The following is a 21,429-nucleotide window of genomic DNA, read 5'->3' as shown; positions in this document are numbered from 1 at the left end:
CAGAAACTTGGTATGTGGTGTGGTGACATTTCTACAAGTGGATAGTTAATCTAACTACAGTGTTACTGTAACATATTTCATGGTGCTTGCACTTTTTACTCATTAATATTTAGTGTGTCTTGGTATGTGTGTGATACCTATTTATTGCCAAGGAAAACAATCAGATAGATCCAAGAAGGTGCGGTTTTACTTTATGCAAGAACTTGGACAGTGGACTTTTTTTTAGGCTTATTTACTTTCCTTTGTGAGTGGCAATATCAGAATGTTTTGTGGCAGATGTCGAGAATCAGTTAACCTGGTAGAGTCCAAAATGAACAAAGCACAGGTCAGGAAGTGGTAAGCATACGGGCTTAAATCTCTCCTTTGCTTACCCCTGATCCTAGTGCTGTTCAGTGTACAGCTCTTCCTACTGCTCCAATTTATTGCTGCCATTAGCAGCCACAGGAGGCCAAAAATGCAGCCCAGGGTTGGCCTGGTGTATGGCTGTCCTACCGATACCCCTTTTCCTTCTGTGGACAGCAGAGGGGGTGCATGGTGTAAGAGCCCTTGACTATTCCAGGATCATTCCTGCACTTTGGGTAATTTTCCCTGGTCAAGTTCTGGCAGTGCAGCACAAAGCCACCTCATTGCACATGAGGACCTGGTCCATAGATTTAGTGGTCTTTGAATAAACAATCTTCTGCTGAACCACCTGTGCTGTGTAGAGTCTTTCAGAATCTTCGTCTGTCTCCTAGCAATATATTGCACTTCTGTTCACATTCATGCTATTTGGACTGGGCAAATTAGAGAGAGAGAGAGAGAGAGAGAGAGAGAGAGACTGTGTGTGTGTGTGCGTTTTGGAGGTGGAGTGCAAGGGAGATCAGGAAAGAACAATTTGGATAAAATGTTCCTTAAGAACATATTTATAAGCAACTGATAGGATTCCTGTTTGTCTCATTCCTTGACCCTTTTCAGTGATATTCTGCATAAATAGTTTAGCACTTCATACCAAAATAAGCCAGGCTATGCTGGTAGCTGAAAAGTTTGATTTCAGGTTCAGTTTCTCCTCTCCAGAGATTATTGTGGCTGGGAGCTTTGAAACTCAAAAATTGTCGACTTGCGTTTCAAATGTATGTGGTATACAGGACTCTCACTTTACACATTTTCCCTCTTTATGATAATACATAAATAATGCCCCTGTTGTATAAGCCTCTCATACAATGCAGTAATTTACAAGCTAGAGATTAAATGTTTGCTTTTCTAGACTAACGATGATAGACCAGTGCAAGGTTCAGTATATTTCATAATTAGATTTTAAACATGCATTATGTTGAACGCGCTCATATGCTCTGGTGATGGGAACTGTAGATAACCCTAAAATAGATTGATTAGATAATAAAACAACAATAGGTGATCCTTGGGTTTTGAAAACTACCGTTGAACCCAGGAACTCACAATGACTCATTAAATCACTAGTAATCACAGATATCTTACCAACTAATGCTCATAAAATAATTATACTGTATTTGTCAGGAATTGCTCTTTGTAAATATACAGTGATATATCACTCATTTTAGCTGCAGATGCAAGTGATTGATATACATTAGCAATAACTAGGTCAAGTTACAGTCTTTTGAAAGTGCTGGATGTCTCCAAATTCGCACGCTCAGGGCTTGATTTATCACTGTTACTCCAGGTAATTCAGTTGAAACCAAAATTGGTATAAAATAGAAATAATGCAGTGGAGCATCCTATACATATAGGGCCAGATTCCCCGCTTGTGTAAATTAGTGGAACTTGGTTGTCTTCAATGGAGCAACAATGATTTACAGTAGTTGGGGATCTTGATCCATAGAGCATATAAGAAATGTTTGTGTTTGGAAGGGGACCTACAATGAACATTTGGCATTCATAATGTATTGATTGATGTAGTACAAATGATAATCAAAAATATTAACTATAAGATCAGATTAAAAAATCTCAGAAAAATAGACCAGTTTTGTACTTTTGAAAAGCTTATTGTAAAAAACTTTCAAGAAAACTGATAATGTGTGTTTGGTGCTGTGTATTCTGAGATTAGATTTTTATATTGACTTTCTGTGCTAAATAGTGCTGCCTCTGAAGGTAATGTTTAACAGAATGTATTTATGGTTTACTGCACATAATTATCTCTCTTTATATTCAGGCCACAGTTCTTTCTTTTTGATGATGGGATTTTTTTTAAAGCTCTTTCACAAAATGGAACTTTGAAAAGAGATAATAATGGCAGTCAAGGAATTTGTTTGTCTTTTGCAGTTTCTGTTCTGATACTGACTGGAAAAAGTAAACTAACGGCTTGCCACTGCTGCTTTGTGACTTTAAAAATCTTTTTTTTATTACACCCAACAACAACATTGTAATCTTAAATCTGTTAACAAGTTACTGGTTGGCAATAACTTGATACGGAGAATCATTACTTTATGTTTATTTGAGCAATAGGACGTATTAGGTGTGAGGGTTACCGATTACTTACCTTGAATTTCTTAATTCTCTCTGCATAGCTTATCTCATGGTAATTTATCTTAGAAATAGCCCTATAACTTCTGTTAACCTGCTGTAAACATAATTGCAGTTGTTGTTGTTATTAAATTTTCACTGTGTTGTAATATATGGTTCTTTGCATTCAGGGATGCAGCATGCTTTTATTGGGTAAGTCATTATTGTTATGTACGTATATAGTAAATCTGACCTTGCTGTAGTAAGGTCATCAACGTATATTATAAATAGGGTGACCAGATAGCAAATGTGAAAAATTGGGATGGGGGTGGGGCTAATAGGTGCCTATATAAGAAAAAGCCCCCAAAATCAGGACTGTCCCTATAAATCAGGACATCTGGTTACTCTAATTATAAATCATTCAATCCAGTTTCCCATTGGTGTAACTACTAGTAGCATTAGGGAGAGATTTGGCCCATTGTGACACGCTGTTGTTTCATTTTAGTTTGTAACTGGTACACACGTTTCTCTGCCACTGAAGTCTTGACTCTTGATGGCACAGTGTTTTGCCATTTTCAGTCAGAGGTCCAGATTCTCGGTTGATGCAAATCATTGTAGCTCCACTGATGCAGTAAGAAAGTGTGTGTGTGTGTGTGTGTGTGTATATATATATATGGTATATCAACAGAACTACAACAGTTTACACAAGCTGAGGATCTGGCCCCTGTTTTTCTACATTAAGTGCAAAAATAATTAAATATTTTATTTTCAACCAGGGTGCTGCAAATATCAGTCTATCTATAGTATTTTTATGCATTTAAAAAAGCATCCAAAGTAAAACATGAAAACGCTCCTTCTAAGCAATTTTGTATCAGCATCCAGACTGACAAATTTTGGACCTATGCAATTTGAAATGGCCAAATTATAAACCCTTGTAAATTGGGTTTATAATGGAAGTCCTGACAAGATAGCATTAGCTACAAAGCAGTATTGGGTCCGGTAAAAATTCTGTGCATGTTTTATTCACATACACGCATGAGTGGACAGCATCAATGCCATTGATTAGAATAAAAAAAAGCTGTACAGTATTTAGGTGGATTTGCTCCTATTTGGGAATGAATTGTTTTATTTTTGCTTTGATAACAGATTTGGGGAGTCTTTTTTCCCTTTTTTAGTTTCAATACAGAACATAATAAAGTGGCTTCCTTCGGTGGGGTTTAGCAAAATAGGAAACAGGTACATTAATGTCCAAAAGTGAAGTAAAATGGACTCTTTTCCAAGGCATTTGTTAAAATTGAAAATGCTTATATTCAAAATTAGAAATGATTTTTATAACACACCAAAATATCCGCTTTTGACTTCCTAATATAGATCATTAATGACCCTAGCAAAAAACCCACATGTGCACTGGTTCAGTTCTTGGCCTTTCTAGGTCTAATCAATAATCACATTGTGTATTCAGCTGTCTATTTTTTTCTCTCCTGTGAGGTCAATTTTAACTATTAGTCTTTATATTTCAGAAAAAGGACATAGACTGCCTTATGTATAATAATATTGGTCTCAGTGTTTTCTTCTGGGTCTAAATTGTTATACCCTCACCAAATGAGTAACTGTTAAAAAGTGTATATTTATTTAAATATTTTATCTGAAATGTAAGATGCTCTTTCCCACTCTGCTGCTGTGTACAGAATCTTTTGAAAATTCTAGGAAAGTATGTTGATTATGAATGGAAAAAAGTTTGCTCTAGTTTTAATGTACACAAGGAGATTTAAACTGATCATCGTTCTTGTGTACTGCAGGATGCGAAAGTGGCAACAAGAGGTAAATAGTTGCAGTGGTTCTTGCTGGACGATAACACAGCTGCTGCAGTAAAGCCATGTTATGGTCTACTGGTCACATTTGGGCAGTCACCCCTAATTCAAAATTCTTATTTAGTTTAGAAAATAAAGGAAGCCATTGGATTTATATATTAAGTTTCTTTTCTTCTCCTGGAAGATTTATGCCTTTTTTATTTTGTCCTGTAGCCAGAACAAGTACTCTTGAAAGTGGCTTGTCTTTAAAATAAACTTTTTGTAAATCTTAGACTGTAGTATAGTGGTCTTTAGTAACTGTCTTAAAATAAGGGGGTTATTGTAGGCAATTCTGACAGTATCACGTATCACCACTAGTTTAAGTCTTGTGATGGTGGCATTTTGTGATTTTTGTGTGTGTGTGTGTGTATGTTGTTTTTTCCATGGAATTATTACTGATACTAGTTCCCTTTTATTCGTTTCTTCATATTAGAGTGGAAATGTAGTTTGTTCATAATGGATTATTGATTGGTCTGAGAACAGCAGAAGCCCCAAGGCCTTGTCATCAATGGTACTTACTCTCCCAGTTGTGAATGCATCACTTCATGCAGCTATTTGGGACCCGTGTCTGTGGAATATAAGCCTGTAATTGTTAATCTTGTTCAGAACAGTTTTTAGGGAGAGGAACTCTTTATTGTTGTTGTGGGGTTCCCCCCCCCATTTGTTCAAAGAATAGTCCCTTTGTTTTGGTAGTAAAATAAGCTTGTCCAGGATGTTAATGATGTATTTTAATTCATTGCTTAGAATACTACAGTGTGACTAATAAAGAACATTTCTTTGTCTCCAAGAGGACAAACATGCACAGTAAACTGAAACACAAAATATGTACTGAGTGGGTGACAGCCCTGTGTTTCTCAACATACCCTGTAGCAGTGCACAAGAATAACCTTTTCATAGAACTGCTTCTTTAGAAAGCACTAAAAACTGGGTTATGGACTTTTTATTGTTCTGCTGGCTTTTGGCTTGAGACACATCACTTCTTTGCAGCTACCTAAGCCTTTTCAGCATGAGGTGTCTTTATTATCTTTTTATATATATACACTGCACTCCATTTTTAAGAATCAACCACATAGAGTGATCAAACCCACTGGGACAAAATCATTCCTATGCTCTGCTTATAAGAATCAAATAATCCAGGATGGAAGTGATTCTTATAAAAGGAGTGCACTGTGTATGTATATAGGTATAAGATAGGGATAGCTCAGTGGTTTGAGCATTGGCCTGCTAAACCCAGGGTTGTGAGTTCAATCCTTGAGGGGGCCATTTAGGGTTCTGGGGCAAAAATTGGATATTGGTCCTGCTTTGAGCAGGGGGTTGGACTAGATGACTTCCTGAGGTCCCTTCCGACCTTGATATTCTATGATTCTTCTGCTACGCGTGTGGTGCTGATTCAGAATGGCCTGACCCTGATTTTTGGGGCCCGGCTGTCCGTTTGAGGCCTGCTGTGGAATGTCATTAGATCAGAGCAGTAGAGAGTCAAAGAAGCTCAAAATAATGTGTCAGTGTTAGAACTGCAAACTTTTCAACACAAAAGGAATAGACTCTTCAGCTTCAGGGGAAAACAGAACAGAGCAATTAACAAATACAGTAAAATGCTACTCTAGGATTTAAATACAAACATATAAGTGAGTTGAAGTAAACTCAGAGTAATAGAAATGCCTGGTCTATTTTTCTAGCAGCCCTTTTAACTCTCTCATTTCCAGTCCCCTATGGCAATTTTGGAAGGTTTAAACAACCTCCAGAGATGTGGTGTTAGGATTTCTGCTTTAAATAATTAAATGCTTTTAAAAATTAGAAAGTCTTCCTTTATAACTGGCTCAGTTTTTTGGATAGCTTTTTGGCAGAATTAACTTAGACAGCTCTCAGAAAATCAATGCAAAGTCATGTTGCCTTTACCTAATATTGGTTTACTTTGTAGGCCAGAGAATGCCAGGATTTCCTGTGAATTCAAGGGTAGGCTTACTATTTAAAGACACACTTTCTTCCACCCTCCATCTTGGTCGAAAGAATATTATCTGCTGAAGACAGAGTAAAAGGGATATAGACAAATGAAGCGGTCCATAAAAGGACTAAAGAAGGCATTTTCAGTAGGACTTTTGCTCAAGTAAGAACAGCAGGATCATGACTTTGATCAAAACAATATAAAACTAACCATTGTAATGTTCTTGCAGAAGACTATAAATTCTGCCATGAAATCAATGGGGATGCACTGGTGTGAGGCCTATAATGTGGGAGTATTTTAGTAGTATAGATCATTGAGGCTGCAATGCTGCAAAATGGTGGGAATTTCTCTATCTCTTATCCCGTTTTTAGATACTTCAATTCTGTTTTTCCCTTACAGTGAATGCCCTTGAACAGAAAAGTCTTTCAGCTGTCTAATTTGAGCTTCCTGAAAACTGGAAGGCCTGGTTGCTGAGTTATCACTCTTTTGATACATACTACTACGTCACCTGAACATATTTATATTTGCTATGTACTCTTGCTCCTTCACCAGAAGGATCCCTTCTTCACACAATTATGTGCCAGCATTTGTTGTTGTTGGAGAAGTGTACTGGAGTGGTGATCTGCAGAATCCTCAGTCTAGGAGACGTGATGAGCAACATTTCTACAATGGATTCTGTGCTCCTTTCATCCAGGGCTTGGAATTCACATATCTGAATTGAAAATGTCCTGTTGCTTGAAAAAATTCACTGTAACTGCCCGTATCTGATTCTTTTCTGCAGTTTTTCTTGTCAGTGGAGACCTGTTCCTTCATGTAATGTTGTGGCCACTACAGTCCACATAATACAGTTTAAAGTTAGTTTTTTTTTTAATAGTCTTGTTCACGGTTTCAGGATATTATAAAAGAAGTAAATAACCTACCTATCTAAGCTTTGTGAAGCATTTGTCCATGTGTAAGTATTTTAGAGCCATCAGCCATGAATTTGGGGTTAGGTTTCATATAATGTATATTATTGTATCTACTCCATTTTTGGCACAAAGGGGCTGTAATGGTTGTCTGGTTGGCCAGCTGAGACGTCTCCACCATGTAGCCAAATACCTTCATCCTCTGCTCCCAGCATGTATAGGTAGCATGGTGAGCAGAAGTGTGTGTGTGTCTGGAGAGTTGCTGCTGGATCAAGCTGTAAGTAGCATTGGGGACAGTGGGGGAGCTTAGTGGTGGTGTAATGTCAGCCTCACCCTAGATGCCATACCAAACACAGCTCAGCTGGACCAAGAATCAGGGCCTTTAAATCTATTTTAAAACAGTAATCAACTGTAGTGAGTTAACAGCTGGTGGCTTCCACCTATTGCACCAGGCCAAGTGTTGAAAGAAACAGTCACTAATAATCTGAATGTTAACTGAAGCATCTAAGGGTAGTGTTTTGTTTTTCCTTTTTGATTCAGTCTTGAGGCATTGAAGCATTCTTTTCAAAGTGGATATTTTCATTTTGAACTCACAGTTTCCTCCCTTCCTGGTGGAGAATAGCATTCTGCAAAGAATCCTTCTAACAATGTGACAATCAGCATAGCACTCAAACAGTTAGATGAGAGATTCTGAGATTGTTCATCTACCATATGTTTGTGTACTGGGCATTCAGCCTTCTAAAGCCTACACGTGACACAATGAGCCAGTCTCTATACAATACAGGAAGAAGACTTAAATTAGAACTGGTTGAAAAACAATTTCCATCCTGCAGGAGATAATGAGATTTTGTCTCATCTCAGATTGGGACAAAGTGAAAATCTCAAATTTTTCACACAATAATTTGAAACATTTCTGGTAAGACTGAAATATTTTGTTTCAACTTTTGTTGTATTACAAATTATAACACAAGTTGAAACGATAAGGTTGAAATCAATAATTTCTAGGGCTGTCAAGCAATTACAACACAGACTACAAAGTGTACAGTGCTCACTTTATATTTATTTTTGATTACAAATATTTGCACTGTAAAAAACAAGATATAGTATTTTTCAGTTCACCTAATACAAGTACTATAGTGCAGTCTCGTTATCATGAAAGTTGAACTTACAAATGTAGAATTAGGTACGAAAAAGTAACTGCATTCAAAAATAAAAACAATGTAAAACGTCAGAGCCAACAAATCCACTCAATGACAGGTTTCAGAGTAGCAGCCATGTTAGTCTGTATCCGCAAAAAGAAAAAGAGTCTCCATACGGCTAAATTCAGTGCCTTGACGAAATTTGTTAGTCTCTAAGGTGCCACAAGTACTCCTTTTCTTTTTGCAAATCCACTCAGTCCTACTTCAGCCAATTGCTCAGACAAACAAGTTTGGTTACAATTTGCAGGGGATAATGTTGCCCGCTTCTTGTTTACACTGTCTCCTGAAAGTGAGAACAGGCGTTCACATGGCACTGTTGTAGCCAGCATCACAAGATATTTACATGTCAAATTCCCTAAAGATTCATTTGTCCCTTCATGCTTCAACCACACCCCAAAGCACTGCGGACCGACGCATGTTCACTTTAATCATCTGAGTCAGATGCCACCAGCAGAAGGTTGATTTTTTTTTGTTAGTTCAGGTACTGTAGTTTCTGCATCTGAGTGTTGCTCTTTTAAGACTTCTGAAAGCATGTTCCACACCTCATCCCTCTCAGATTTTGGATGGCACTTCAGATTCTTAAACCTTGGGTCGAGTGCTGTAGCTATTTTTAGCACTCTCATATTGGTACTATTGGTACCTTCTTTGCATTTTGTCAAAGCTGCTGTGAAAGTGTTCATAACACGAACATGTGCTGGGTCATCATCGGAGACTGCTATAAACATGAAATATATGGCAGAATGCAGGTAAAACAGAACAGGAGACATACAGTTCTCCCCCAAGGAGTTCAGCCACAAATTTAATTAACACATTTTTTTAACGAGCATCATCAGCATGGATGTCCTCTGGAATGGTGGCCAAAGCATAAAGGAGCATACGAATGTTTAGCACATCTGGCACACAAATACCTTGCAATGCTGGATACAAAAGTGCAATGCGAACGCCTGTTATTGCTTTCAGGTGATATTGTAAATAAGAAGCAGGCAGCGTTATCTCCCATAAATGTAAACAAACTTGTTTGTCTTAATGATTGGCTGAACAAGAAGTAGGACTGAGTGGACTTGTAGGTTCTAAAGTTTTACATTGTTTTGTTTTTGAGTGCAGTTATGTAACAAATTCTACAGTTGTAAGTTACACTTTCATGATAAAGAGATTGAACTACAGTATTTGTATGAGGTGAATTGAAAAACACTGTTTCTTTTGTTTATCATTTTTACAGAGCAAATATTTGTAATAAAATAATAATATAAAGTGAGCACTGTACACTTTGCATTCTGTGTTCTAATAAAAATCAATATATTTGAAAACGTAGAAAAACATCCAAAAACATTTAATAAATGTTAATTGGTATTCTGTTGTTTAACAGTAAGATTAATCACAGTTACTTTTTTTGAGTTAATCATGTGCGTTAACTCTGATTAATCAACAGTCCTAATAATTCCCATCAGACTGATGAAATTGATATATTCCAATGAAACATCTTGATTTTGTTGAATCAGGATTTTCAGCTGGAAAATTTTGACCATCTGTAACTGAAAGGATGGGTGATTGATTTTACATAAGTAACTTTTTTTCTTCACTAATGAAAATGCTATAAAAATTAAATGTGGAATATGCCACGGCTGTGTGTGGGGGCAGAGAGAAATCATGGGCATATAAAAAAGAAGGACTCCTTCCCTCTCTGCAATAGCAACTGTAGAGAGAGGAGCAAGGATTCCTTCCTTCCTTTTCCAGCTGCAAAGTTTTTCTTTTGGGCCTTTTTTCCTTGGACTTTTCTCACATGACTAAGGCTATGTCTATGCACCCTAGCATAGACTACAGGGATGTGACTACAAAGAGATGCACTCTAACTGCCACGTCTGGAAGCTGCTAGTGTGAAGGAAAAGGTACCTAGTTCATGTTGTTGTAGTCCTGTTTGAAAAAGGAGTACGGTAACGTGAGCTAAGTACTTCTTAGATTGTGCCAGCAGCGTCTGTATGGGGCGGTTAGAGCACACAAATCTTTGGTGCACTCTTCAATTCACACCCCTGTAGTCCATGCTACAGTGCAGTGCAGACAAGCCCTAAGTTTGTCTCTTAAGCATGTATCTTTGGACTTTCAGACAGGTGGCAGAAGCACTAGAAGAGCTTGTATTACTTTCCAATGAGGGAGTCCGTCTCAAAAGGTTGATGGTTTGGGGGTCAAATAAGTAACTGTGACCCTTTGGTGCCAACTGGCAGAGGGAACAGGGGATGCATAGGGTTGTACAGGAATCTCCTGTGTCAGATGTATGCTGAAGAGTGGCATGTGAGATCTGTATTGAGAACCAGAAGCCCACTGGTCATCATAATCATTTGTGAATATTTAAGGATTATGTATCTATACAGAAAATTACATTCTTAAGGTCTTGGAGTTAAGGCAGGTCCCCAGGAGGTGAGGTGACATACCTCAGAAAGGTCCTAAGGCAGCAGATAAGACATATTTCCTTGTCTGACCATGTGAATATTCAGTGCCTCACATGTATGCCTATTGACATACTAAGCCAGGGGCTAAATAAGAGATTGAAAAACCTACAAGAGAAGAAGTGTACAGAGGAGTGGCCTGCTTATTATTAATAAAGACAAGGAATTGTTCTGGTTTATTTAGGAGTGCAAACAAACACATGAGATCTTTCACAAAGGAGGCAAATGGACCGCATGCTTGTCTCATAAATGGAGGGTCAATGCCAAGCCTTGCAGTAAAGTGCTGCAAGGATTTGGGGTGAGAATTACTTTACAAGACGGGAGAGTATCTTGGTAATTAAGTCTAGGCTTTAGAGTGCATGTTATGATTTTATTTTATATGTAACCGTTTGTTTCTAATACTTGCTACTGTTTCAATCACTGTGCTTTGTTTAATACACTTACACTTGTTTCAATGTAAACATATTTGAGTGCTCTCAGTTAAGTGGAGTGATGAGCTGAGGTGGAATTGATAAGCTAGGATGTGTTGTTTCTTTGGAAGCAGCGAGTCTGGGAATACTGGGGTTCTCCTGTGGATCAGGGGCTGGGCACTCCAGGGAAGTGATTGAAGGGCTCAAGGGCTGGAGTGTCCCAATTGCTAACCAGTAGAGTGACTGCAGGGCCTGCAAGGCCTGAAGGGGAATGCATGGGTTGCTTGTGGCTGGTGTAGTCAGGGAGCTGACCCATGACAGGCACAAATGTGGTTTCCTCACACTAAGGGCAGGTAGTAGTGAGGTTTTTCACAGCCCTAGGTATCCTGGAGAAGATTCCCAGTAACCAAGGAACAGATTTTCAAAGGTGTTTAGGTGCCTAAAGATGCAGATAGGTGCCTACTGAGATTTTTCAAAAGTGCCTGAGCAGGTTAGGCACCCAACTCCCGTTGAAATCAATAAGAGTTAGGCACCTAACCTGCATAGATGCTTTAGAAAATCCCACTAGGTGCCTGTCTGCATTTTAAAGAGCCTAAATTCCTTTGAAAATCTGTCCCCAAGTTTGGATGCTTATCTGTAGCTCATGAAAGCTTATGCTCAAATAAATTGTTTAGTCTCTAAAGTGCCACAAGTACTCCTTTTCTTTTTGCGAATACAGACTAACATGGCTGTTACTCTGAAACTTATCTGAAACTCTTAGTTCAACAAGCTGATCTGGAAATTTCCTGAGAACAGGTTTTCCCTTTACTTGGTCCCTGTCCAATATACCATTTTGACACTGCTTCCAGGCTTGGAAAAATTAAAAATAATAGGGCAATGAGATTGAAGCTCAGGAAAAGTTTGTTTATGGTTCAAGTTGGGCTGTTAATTTATTTGAACTGCTTCACTCATTACTACCCTATGTGGGGTTTTTCTGGCTTGTTTGTACTTTCGGTACAGCTTTCTGGTTGCCTGAATGACGGCCATTATTTCTTTAGCCAAGCATGTGTCTTGCGGGGCTGTCCCTCAACTCAGTCCTAAACTGCTAATTTCAGGGATCAGCAGTTCAGATGCTCTCTTTGCAAACTTGTTGCTCAGCTAGACATTTGAGCTCTTGATCGGATGTGATTTTCCCCTGATAATGTAGTACATCAGTTCTGGACATAGTCATAAGAGAAAAATGTGTTTCATTTGAAAGAAATGCAATTGAATTTGAGACGTGTTTCTTGCAGATATTTGTAGTTGTATTGGTCCTTGAGGAAAAGGTAGATAATGTGATGCTTACCTCTTAAAACTATAAACAGCTAGTAACCAAAATTAATTACCCTGAAGATCTAAACTGAATTGTTTTTCAGAAAATGAAAAGTTAGGTTAGCTTAAAAATAATTAGTGTTATTACCAGGGAATGTAACTGAGTGCCTGAGATGAATAATCTAATTATTTTAGATTGTGTTTAGATTTATGATGATGTTCATGGTCAGACTACATTTATTCACTTCCCAGTTCAGAATAATCTGTGGTGAACAAAGTGACAAGACCTTAGAGTTTGCAACTGTAAATCTCTTTTTTTGATTTTTGCATCAGAAGTCTCCAGTGGAAAGTGTGTATGTGTGGTTGTAGTGGTTGTGTTTAGATCTGGCCACATCTTAAGAAATTGCTTTCTTTTCTTACTACCAAAGAAATGGATTGACTTCATCCATTAGTGCATACAATATTCTTTCCTTCAGATAGAACTTGCTGTTCAAACTGGGTAAGGGGGCTACAAATAACTGAGAAACTTTTGCTTTGTATATATAAGGGGACTGGAAAAGCTTATTTTATAACATTAATAACGTTATTTCTCTTTTTTTATGTGCTCAGGGTTGCGAGTTGATGGGGAAATATATGTTGTGTAGCTGAGATAAATAAGGGACCCAGTTTTAAAGATGGTTATTACTATACATACTGTCATGCAACAGCTTTTAAAATTCTATTTGTTCATCACTGACCAATGTGATTTTAATAACTAAGGATCTGCTTCAGCAAAGCATTTAAGCACATGCTTACCTTTAAGTTCCGTTGACATAACTTTAACAACCATTACAGTGAGCATTTAAGCACATGCTTATTTACTTGGTTGAATTGGGGCCTATGTCTTGGATCAGCATTTTTTTTTTCATACTGGATGCCCAACAGGAAATCATCTTTAAATACACAGAACACTTTGTCAATCTCTGTATTATGGTTTCCCTTTCAATCAAAATGTGAAGTGCACTGCAGTCTGCTTTCCTGTTACATGAAGTACACCCCACATCAAGCACAGCGGAACTGCCCGAAATACAATTTAATGTAATTTTCAACAGGGGTACAATATTCTATAAAGAAAGTCTACAGAAAAGTCTTTTATCTCTGGGCAAGCAAATATTTTTAAATGAAATTATACATGACTATAAAGCCACAGACTTAAAGTGTAACAACCACTTCAAGAAATTGTTTCCTAATGTAAAAGATATACACAGAGACATACAGACATATGGATTCTCTCTCTCTCTCGGTTTTGAAATAAGAAATATAAGAATGTTTGAAAATGGATTTTCCTGTTGTTGAGACTTTATTCATACTTTTTTTGGGGGGAAGACGGGGAAGGGGACGGAGCCCATGGCCAGTGGGGATTTGATTTAAATTAAATTGATTTAAATAATGATTTAAATCACTATCCAGGAAGACTCGATTTCATCATGGTTTTCTACATAAAAGTGCATTTTTGTTGGTTGGTATAACCTTAATACGTATTCTTCACAACTCAGAGATAGATGTAGGTTTCATTTTTAGAAGGTACACATGATACATTTTTAAACAGTGATTTATTTTGAAAACTTTTCAGATTAGTTGGTTGGTTATTTCTTTTACTAAAGGTAATTGAAGCATATATTTATGAAGTCATTGGGAGGTGAACTGTCTCCAATTCAACAGCTTAATCATTAATATTTGGAGGATTTTCTTGCCATGCTGTATTAGGAGGAGAACTTCACCCGACAGACATTTACATTGTTTTATTTAACTAAAACAACAACGTTATGTATTCTGGATTTTTTTCTTCAACAGCAAACATAATATTTTAACAAAACAAGCATATGTCCCTCGCTTCTCACATTTATCTCCAGACTTCTTTTCCTTGTCCAGATCTATTCTGCCCCCAACAATCTTCTATTCATTGAACCTTTTGAAACTTTGCACTTTTAGAGAGAGGTAAGGGATTGACTCTGTCTACACAAATTTGCAGAGGGACAATAGAGTTGAGGTCTGTTATTTCTCACCTCTATATATTATTTATTTATTTAAAACATTTTTGCTGTTAACAAGCATATTATCTCTGGAGACACAAATCCACAGTTTGAGAACCACAAAACTAAGCATCTCTGATGGTAACTTCTAGACTGAGCACTGAGTCCCATTGGGTAGATAGATTAACCTAAATAATCTATACAGAAGCCTGTGGAACCTCATAAACTGGGTCCCTAATCCATGAACTATTGGAATTCATTTACAAAACTTTTCTCATATATTACATGAATATATTGTTTTATACTATAGAATTAGAATGTATAATCTCTATTCCATGATGAGACATTATAGCTTAAAGATATATCTTAATTAAAACTATCTTTAGATAGGTTTTTTCCTCAAAAAGCATTTTATCAAAAAAATCCAATTTAAATTTAAAAAATCCTTTTTAAAAAAAAAAAAAATCATTGATTTTTATCCACCCTGCCCATGGCGTGCACACATTTTTTAAACCGTGATGTCCCTTATCCCTGTGTATGTCATTGTTTTTACCCCAAATTATATTTTAATTAATGTTGCTTTGAATGCTAACCATTTAAACTAAAATGTGCATGTTATGGAATATTAATATAAGCTAATGCTTATTATTAAAATAAATCAAAGTATAATATGTTTTTGAAATTGGGTCTGGTGACAAAAAGCACCCAAGGAAAAGTATAAATAGTTTTAAACATATTGAATAATCTACTTACACAATTTCTGTATTTTTGTTTTTGTTTGTTTCAGGTGCTTATTGCCATCCGCTTCCAGAACATACATGAATAAAGTGACAGCCCAGACTCTTTCGAGCAATTGATAGGGGAAACTTTAACCTGAGAATGAAGAGGTGAACACTCAACAGAACCGTATGATTGAAACCACAGCCCAGCCCTCTGCTGTTGGACAAGGCTTTGTCCTTTTGCCCTGTACGACCGATGTTGCAGTAGTTCAGATGGATCGCAGCAAGGAGGTAGAGATGGAATTACGAAGATCCTCTAGTCCTAGCAAGATAAACAAGAACGACGTTGATGGAGACAAGTCCATGTGCCACAGCTGCTGCATCTGTGGCAAGAGTTTTCCTTTTCAGAGCTCCCTGTCTCAGCACATGAGGAAGCACACAGGAGAGAAGCCCTATAAATGTCCTTACTGCGACCACAGAGCCTCCCAAAAGGGCAATCTGAAGATACACATTCGGAGTCACAGAACAGGCACTTTAAGTCAGGGGCATGAGGTGGAGATGGGAGAAGCACAGCTTGGAGAGATGGGAGTCTCAGAAGGCCTTGACGGATGCACCAGCCCCACCAAAAGTACATCTGCCTGCAACAAGATTCTGAATGGGGCAACCCAGGCAGACAACAGCAAGATTTTATTGAGAAGCAGCAAGAAGGAGGTTGTCACCGAGGCACAACCTGCAGAAGATGGCAAGCTACCCACTTATCTGTGCAACTTCTGCAAAAACAAGTTTGAGAGAAAGAAAGACCTGGAACAGCACCTACATCAAGTCCATAAGCCATACAAATGCAGGCTTTGTAACTACATGACATTAAGAGAAGAGACGCTGTTAAACCATATAGAGAAAGACCATATTACAGCTCAAATTCCAAACGGGGAAGCTTACACTGAGAATTGCAAGAGTGAGCTGAATGCAGGGGAATTTCCTTGTGAAGTCTGTGGTCAGGCCTTCAGTCAAACCTGGTTTCTCAAAGCTCACATGAAAAAGCATAGAGGATCGTTTGATCATGGATGCCACATTTGTGGCAGGAGATTTAAAGAGCCCTGGTTTCTCAAAAACCACATGAAATCACACGGTCCAAAGACGGGGAGCAAAAACAAACCAAAAAATGATTTAGAGCCCATAGCCACTATTAATAATGTGATTCAGGAGGAAACAATTGTGACTGGTTTATCTCTGTATGAAGTTTGCACCAAGTGCGGGAATCTGTTTACAAATATGGAAAGCCTAAAAGCACATAATGCTGTACACTTCAGAGCTCAAAGAAGCAGTATTGAGAACAAAGGTGAGGGGTTAATTGATGGAAGCCCAGATCCATCTGTAAATAAGCAATTTTTCTTACAGTGCCTGAATCTGAGGTCTGCTGTAGGGATAGATAGAGTTACAAGAGGACAGCCTGGAAAAAGGGTAGCTGAGCTGGATCCAGTCAGTAGCTACCAGGCCTGGCAGCTGGCCACCAAAGGAAAAGTAGCAGAGCCTTCTGAGTATGTAAAATATGTGGGATGGGATGAAGTCCTTGCTGATGCAGATGTGACTTATGACAAGGATAAAAGAGAATATATTCTGGTCAGCCAGGAGAAGCGCAAGCGAGATCAGGATTCACCCAGCTCCTCCAGCAACCCCAAGAAGAAAAGCTGTGTCAGTGGGCGCTTGGAGAAGAACAGCAATGTGCAACAAGGAGAAAACTGTATCCTTGCTCAGAGTGACCTGGACTACAGACCTTCCTCAAGGCAGAGTAGAAGGGCATCCCAAAACAAGTCCACTGAGTGCTTTGAGTGTGGAAAGATTTTCCGCACGTACCACCAAATGGTGCTCCATTCACGGGTGCACAGGAAAGAACGCAGGAGCTGCAGTGAGAGTGGGACCATTGCTCAGCCAGACCGGTATGGATCCAGCAGTGAAGAAGGGGATTCTGGTTCTGTTAGTGGGCCAAGCACTCCCGGCTCAGCGTCTGCCCCAGAAGATTCTGTGACCTCTGGAATGGGTGAGGAGGGTGCTGAGGACAGTTTTGAGGAAGGAGTACCTGAACCATCACTAGGTAAGCTCATACACAACATTTCTCCCCCCTTTTGCCTATGTTACTTTTTCTTTGTGTCTAGCTCTTGTAGGTCCCATGCCTCTTAGCCTCCTGGGGCCTGAATGTGGGACACAGCAAGAAGCAAAGGATCACAATAATAGATGAGTAAAATACCATAAGAAGCTTAAAATTAATGTGCATCAATTCTGTAGCCTAATTAACATTGTTTATAGTCCCAGCTGGATGATTCAGCATTTCTGATGTAAATAATAAAAGTGAGGTCACAGGAGGTCTTTGCAAGATACAGGTAAATTTGGATTTCAAATGAAGGACAACTGAGAGGTAGCTTAGTTACCCCTAGCAACGCAGTTACCTCTGCTGTTTGCTTCAATATCTCTGCTGTTAGTTTCAGTATAGCAGTATCTTTCCTAGACATCTCCAGGCCCAGTTTTGCCCTGATTTACACCCTTTCTGCTCTCAGTATACAGATGTAGTTAGAGCACAGTTTGCCTGCTATAACCTTGAAGCACATAAACTTGTTAATTGCTAACGAGAAAGGCATTTCTTCCTCTTTTCTTTTTCTGTGTTTTGCTTCCCCAAACTTGTGTTATAACTATAAGGCTATAATTAATCTCTCTGGATTAAAGCAGTCCTCTGAGTCCAACTCTAGCTAAATGGAACAAATTATTCCCCAAATAGCAGCAAAGTAAATATATAAAGAAACACTAAGCATTTTTGTATCATTTTAAATTTTTGTTGTTTACTATCCTTTGTTTATAATAATACCCTATGAGAAATGAGAGAGAAACATTTCTTTCCTGACTAGCCCTCTGCTTTTTCCATTTGGCAAACAATGACATTTCCCCACATTTTCTTTTTCTTTCATGAAGAACTAACTAATCCAGGTTTTGTAATGTTTAACTTGTTTTCAGGAGCATCAGTGAGGAAGTCACCAGCACAGTTCTGGGAAATTTTTTAAACTATATTAGTTAACACATGCTTCCTCAGCTGGCTAATGAATGTCATAGAAGAAAAGCAACATGTTCCAGGATCATGTATTAAGTTCTATATTTAATCATTATTGACAGCAGTGATGATGTGGTGTTGGATATATTTTGTCACTGGACATTTCCCATCAGATTATGATCATTTTAAGAGAGGTCAAAGTTTGAGCTGAAACTACAAGGCATATATATATCTCTTTCTAAATGTAATGCTTAGATCCTCTTCCTCTGTCCCTCCAAGGGTTGAAATCATTATAAAAATCAAAACCTTTTTTGGTGCCTAAAATGTCCTTTTTGGAACAAAACTTGTCTTGGGTTGACTTCACTGTGCGTTCTCAACTTTATTAGCTTCACTGGGACTTAAGTCCCAGATGGGCAAATCCAGGGGCACATTAGATTAGAAGGTTAATTTAATGAAATACCAAAGCCAAATTCTTACGTGCTTCCCTGCCCATCTTAAAAACCACAACTCTAATAAGTACTAGTGACAGATCAATCTTAAGTATTTATGTCATGCTCACTTGACCAAATAGTAGGCTCAAAATTTGGTCTGTCCATTTATTGTTGTATTTATGCAATTTAAAAAAAGTTTATGAAAGTATACTCATTGCATTCATGTTAAAATCCATTGGGCACTCTCTGAAATGCCCCTGTACAATAGATTCAATATGGAATTACTGAAATACAGCATCATTCAGGGTGAAATGAGGCTGTGAAATTCTACCAGTGCAATGCACAATACCTTTGTGGAAACAGTTGTGATGGAAAATCATCTCCCCAGAGACAGGCTCAAAACAGCAACAGTCCTTTCATATAATGCTCAAAGAGTAAATTATTCTTCTGTACTGTTCTTAATCATTTGATTTTAGCCTTATCTCTTTCCTACCTCAGTTCAACTTCTGAACACTGATCTCAGAAGAGAAAACATTTTAAAGTTACGCAGCAATTTCTCTCATAATAACCCAGTGCCAATAGGAAACTCATTTTCTTTAGTTGGCAAATTGGTTCTCACCTTTCGTATTGAACAGTGAGAAAGTAGCAAACTGATCAAGCTAAATAAAGATGAATATCAGTAAATAGATGCACTTGCACTGTTTGTCTGTGTGCTTCATTTTTTATTCCACAATTTCACATTTGAAGAGCTAGTTCGTCAAAGGGACTACTGTATAGTTAAGGAACTTTACTGTTGCTACTTCACATTGTTAATGCAGTTTATTTAATAATTACTAGCGATATCAATGAAGTGAACATTTTTCATAGCTGACAAAGCTTTCTAATTGAAAATAGAATAAGTAGAACACAATTTTTAGGCCAAGATCAGTATCTTAATTTTCCTCTATTTATATCTCTTTGATAAGGCAGTTTAATGGATATGCTATTCAACTGTTTTATACTGTCAACAATTTAGAGATAGAGAATTGGGTCATTCTGTCCATCAGGCTGTATGAATACTTTGTTCAGATAAAGGAATTTTAGCCCTCTTGAGGTTGCTTATTCAATTCATGAGGCTTTCCCCCTCCTTTATGAACTAAAACTTGAAGTCTATAGAGTATAGGCCAGATTCTGCCTTCATTTACAACCGGACAGCCCCATTAAAATCAAATGCTTTGTTATGCTCTTTAAATTGTCTTTTGTCCTAGAAGTGTTATGGTTTGCTACCCTCTGCTGAGGCTCTTCTAGTTAATCTCACAGGGTCAGGTGGCCTTTTTAGTCAATAGCAAAGCTCAAGCAGCAACAACAGTAGCCATCTTCAGTAGCTGTAGTTTCTTTTCCCCACATTCACTTTACAGTGTTGTTTTTACTCAGAATGTGGCTGGGCAAACCTCGTGGTACTCATGAGACTATTTAAAATCACATCATTTACTTTTATTTTCACATCTTAACTTCCTTTCCCCATAACTTGTATATGTTACTGTGGGACTGCGAGCCTAAAAGGGCCTTGATCCTGCAAGAGGGCTGAACATTCTGTCCCTGATCCAACATAGCATTTAAGCACATAATTAACTTTAAACATATGAACAGTACAATTTAGCTGAGCATGTGCTTTGCTGGTTTGGGGCCAGAATGCATGGCACCTCGCAGAATTGAGTCATATTAGAGGAGCAAAAAGCATGCACCAAATGCAAAATAGCTCTGAGTCTCTCAAATACAGAGTGTTCCTACCCTTCACTTATCCTCTGCTAAATCGCTAGAGTCACATCGTTCTTTCTCAGCCGTGTGAGTTGAGTTTGCAAACCCAGATTACCATCCATCAGAGGCTCCCAAACTGGTGTATGGAGTACTTATAGCTGCAAAGACTTGAAGGCCTGAAGGGACCATCATGTAGACTGACCTATTATAGCATTGCAGGCCACAGAACTCCTGCAGTAGGCCCATACCTCTGTCTGAGTTATTCAGATCCTTAAATCTTGGTTTAAATTTTTCAAGTTACAGAGAATCCACCATTTACTCTAGTCCAAACCAGCAAACTGCTGATGGTCTGTGAAAAGCTGGCAGGTCACATGGTGTTGGCTCTCCTCCTTTTATTCAGCTGTTAATCATTTTAAAAGATGACCAAAAATTGCATTCCTTATATCATTTTTCTATGTAAACAGTCACTGCAGTTGCCATAGGAATGTTATGCAAATGAGAGGGGAGTGGCCTGTGTGATGGCCAGAGGGAGAAGAGGTAGCCCATGAGCTATACTGTCGGTTAAGAAGGAACTGCACTATGAAAAGATACAATCTCTGTGCACTGTTTGTCAGTGGCATGAATGGCGCCAACAAATAAGGTTATGTCAGCATTTCCATTATGTTGCATTTGAAGCTGCCTGAGCCAGGTGCAAGCAGCTGTTGCTCAGCACTTACATTGACTTCAGCTTTTTTTTTTTGTTAGTTTGAGATCTTAACTAAAAGTGGTAGGTTAAGGGTCATGCATCATTTCCATATAAGTACAAGGAGAAACAATCTCTATTTTTAGCCCATCTGCTTCTCCCCCAAAGTATATAATTTGGTGAGCCAAAAAAAAAAAAAAAGTCAGGACATGCAAGATAGTGTCTTTATTTTTAGGCTGAAAGTGGGCACCCTAATTTGATCCCCCTGTGGGCAGCCCTGAAGCACCAAACAGGCAGAATTATTGCTCTCCATATCAAAG

General features: G+C 38.2%; 1 protein-coding gene across 8 annotated transcripts in view; it reads left to right on the top strand.

The window, feature by feature from the left end:
- The window catches only part of ZNF516 (zinc finger protein 516), a 129,123-nt gene that overhangs the window by 38,516 nt on the left and 69,178 nt on the right, over positions 1-21,429 (top strand). For all 8 annotated transcript variants that reach the window (XM_073331783.1, XM_073331785.1, XM_073331782.2 and 5 more), the window contains one exon: positions 15,291-17,314. In XM_073331783.1, coding sequence (XP_073187884.1) covers positions 15,412-17,314 — 1,903 coding nt within the window. In that variant the 5' untranslated portion in view covers positions 15,291-15,411. The remainder of the gene's footprint in view (positions 1-15,290; positions 17,315-21,429) is intronic.

The sequence above is a fragment of the Lepidochelys kempii genome, chromosome 2 (assembly GCF_965140285.1).
Source record: "Lepidochelys kempii isolate rLepKem1 chromosome 2, rLepKem1.hap1, whole genome shotgun sequence".
NCBI classification, from domain to species: domain Eukaryota; kingdom Metazoa; phylum Chordata; order Testudines; family Cheloniidae; genus Lepidochelys; species Lepidochelys kempii.
This window is presented reverse-complemented; position numbering and strand designations above follow the sequence as displayed.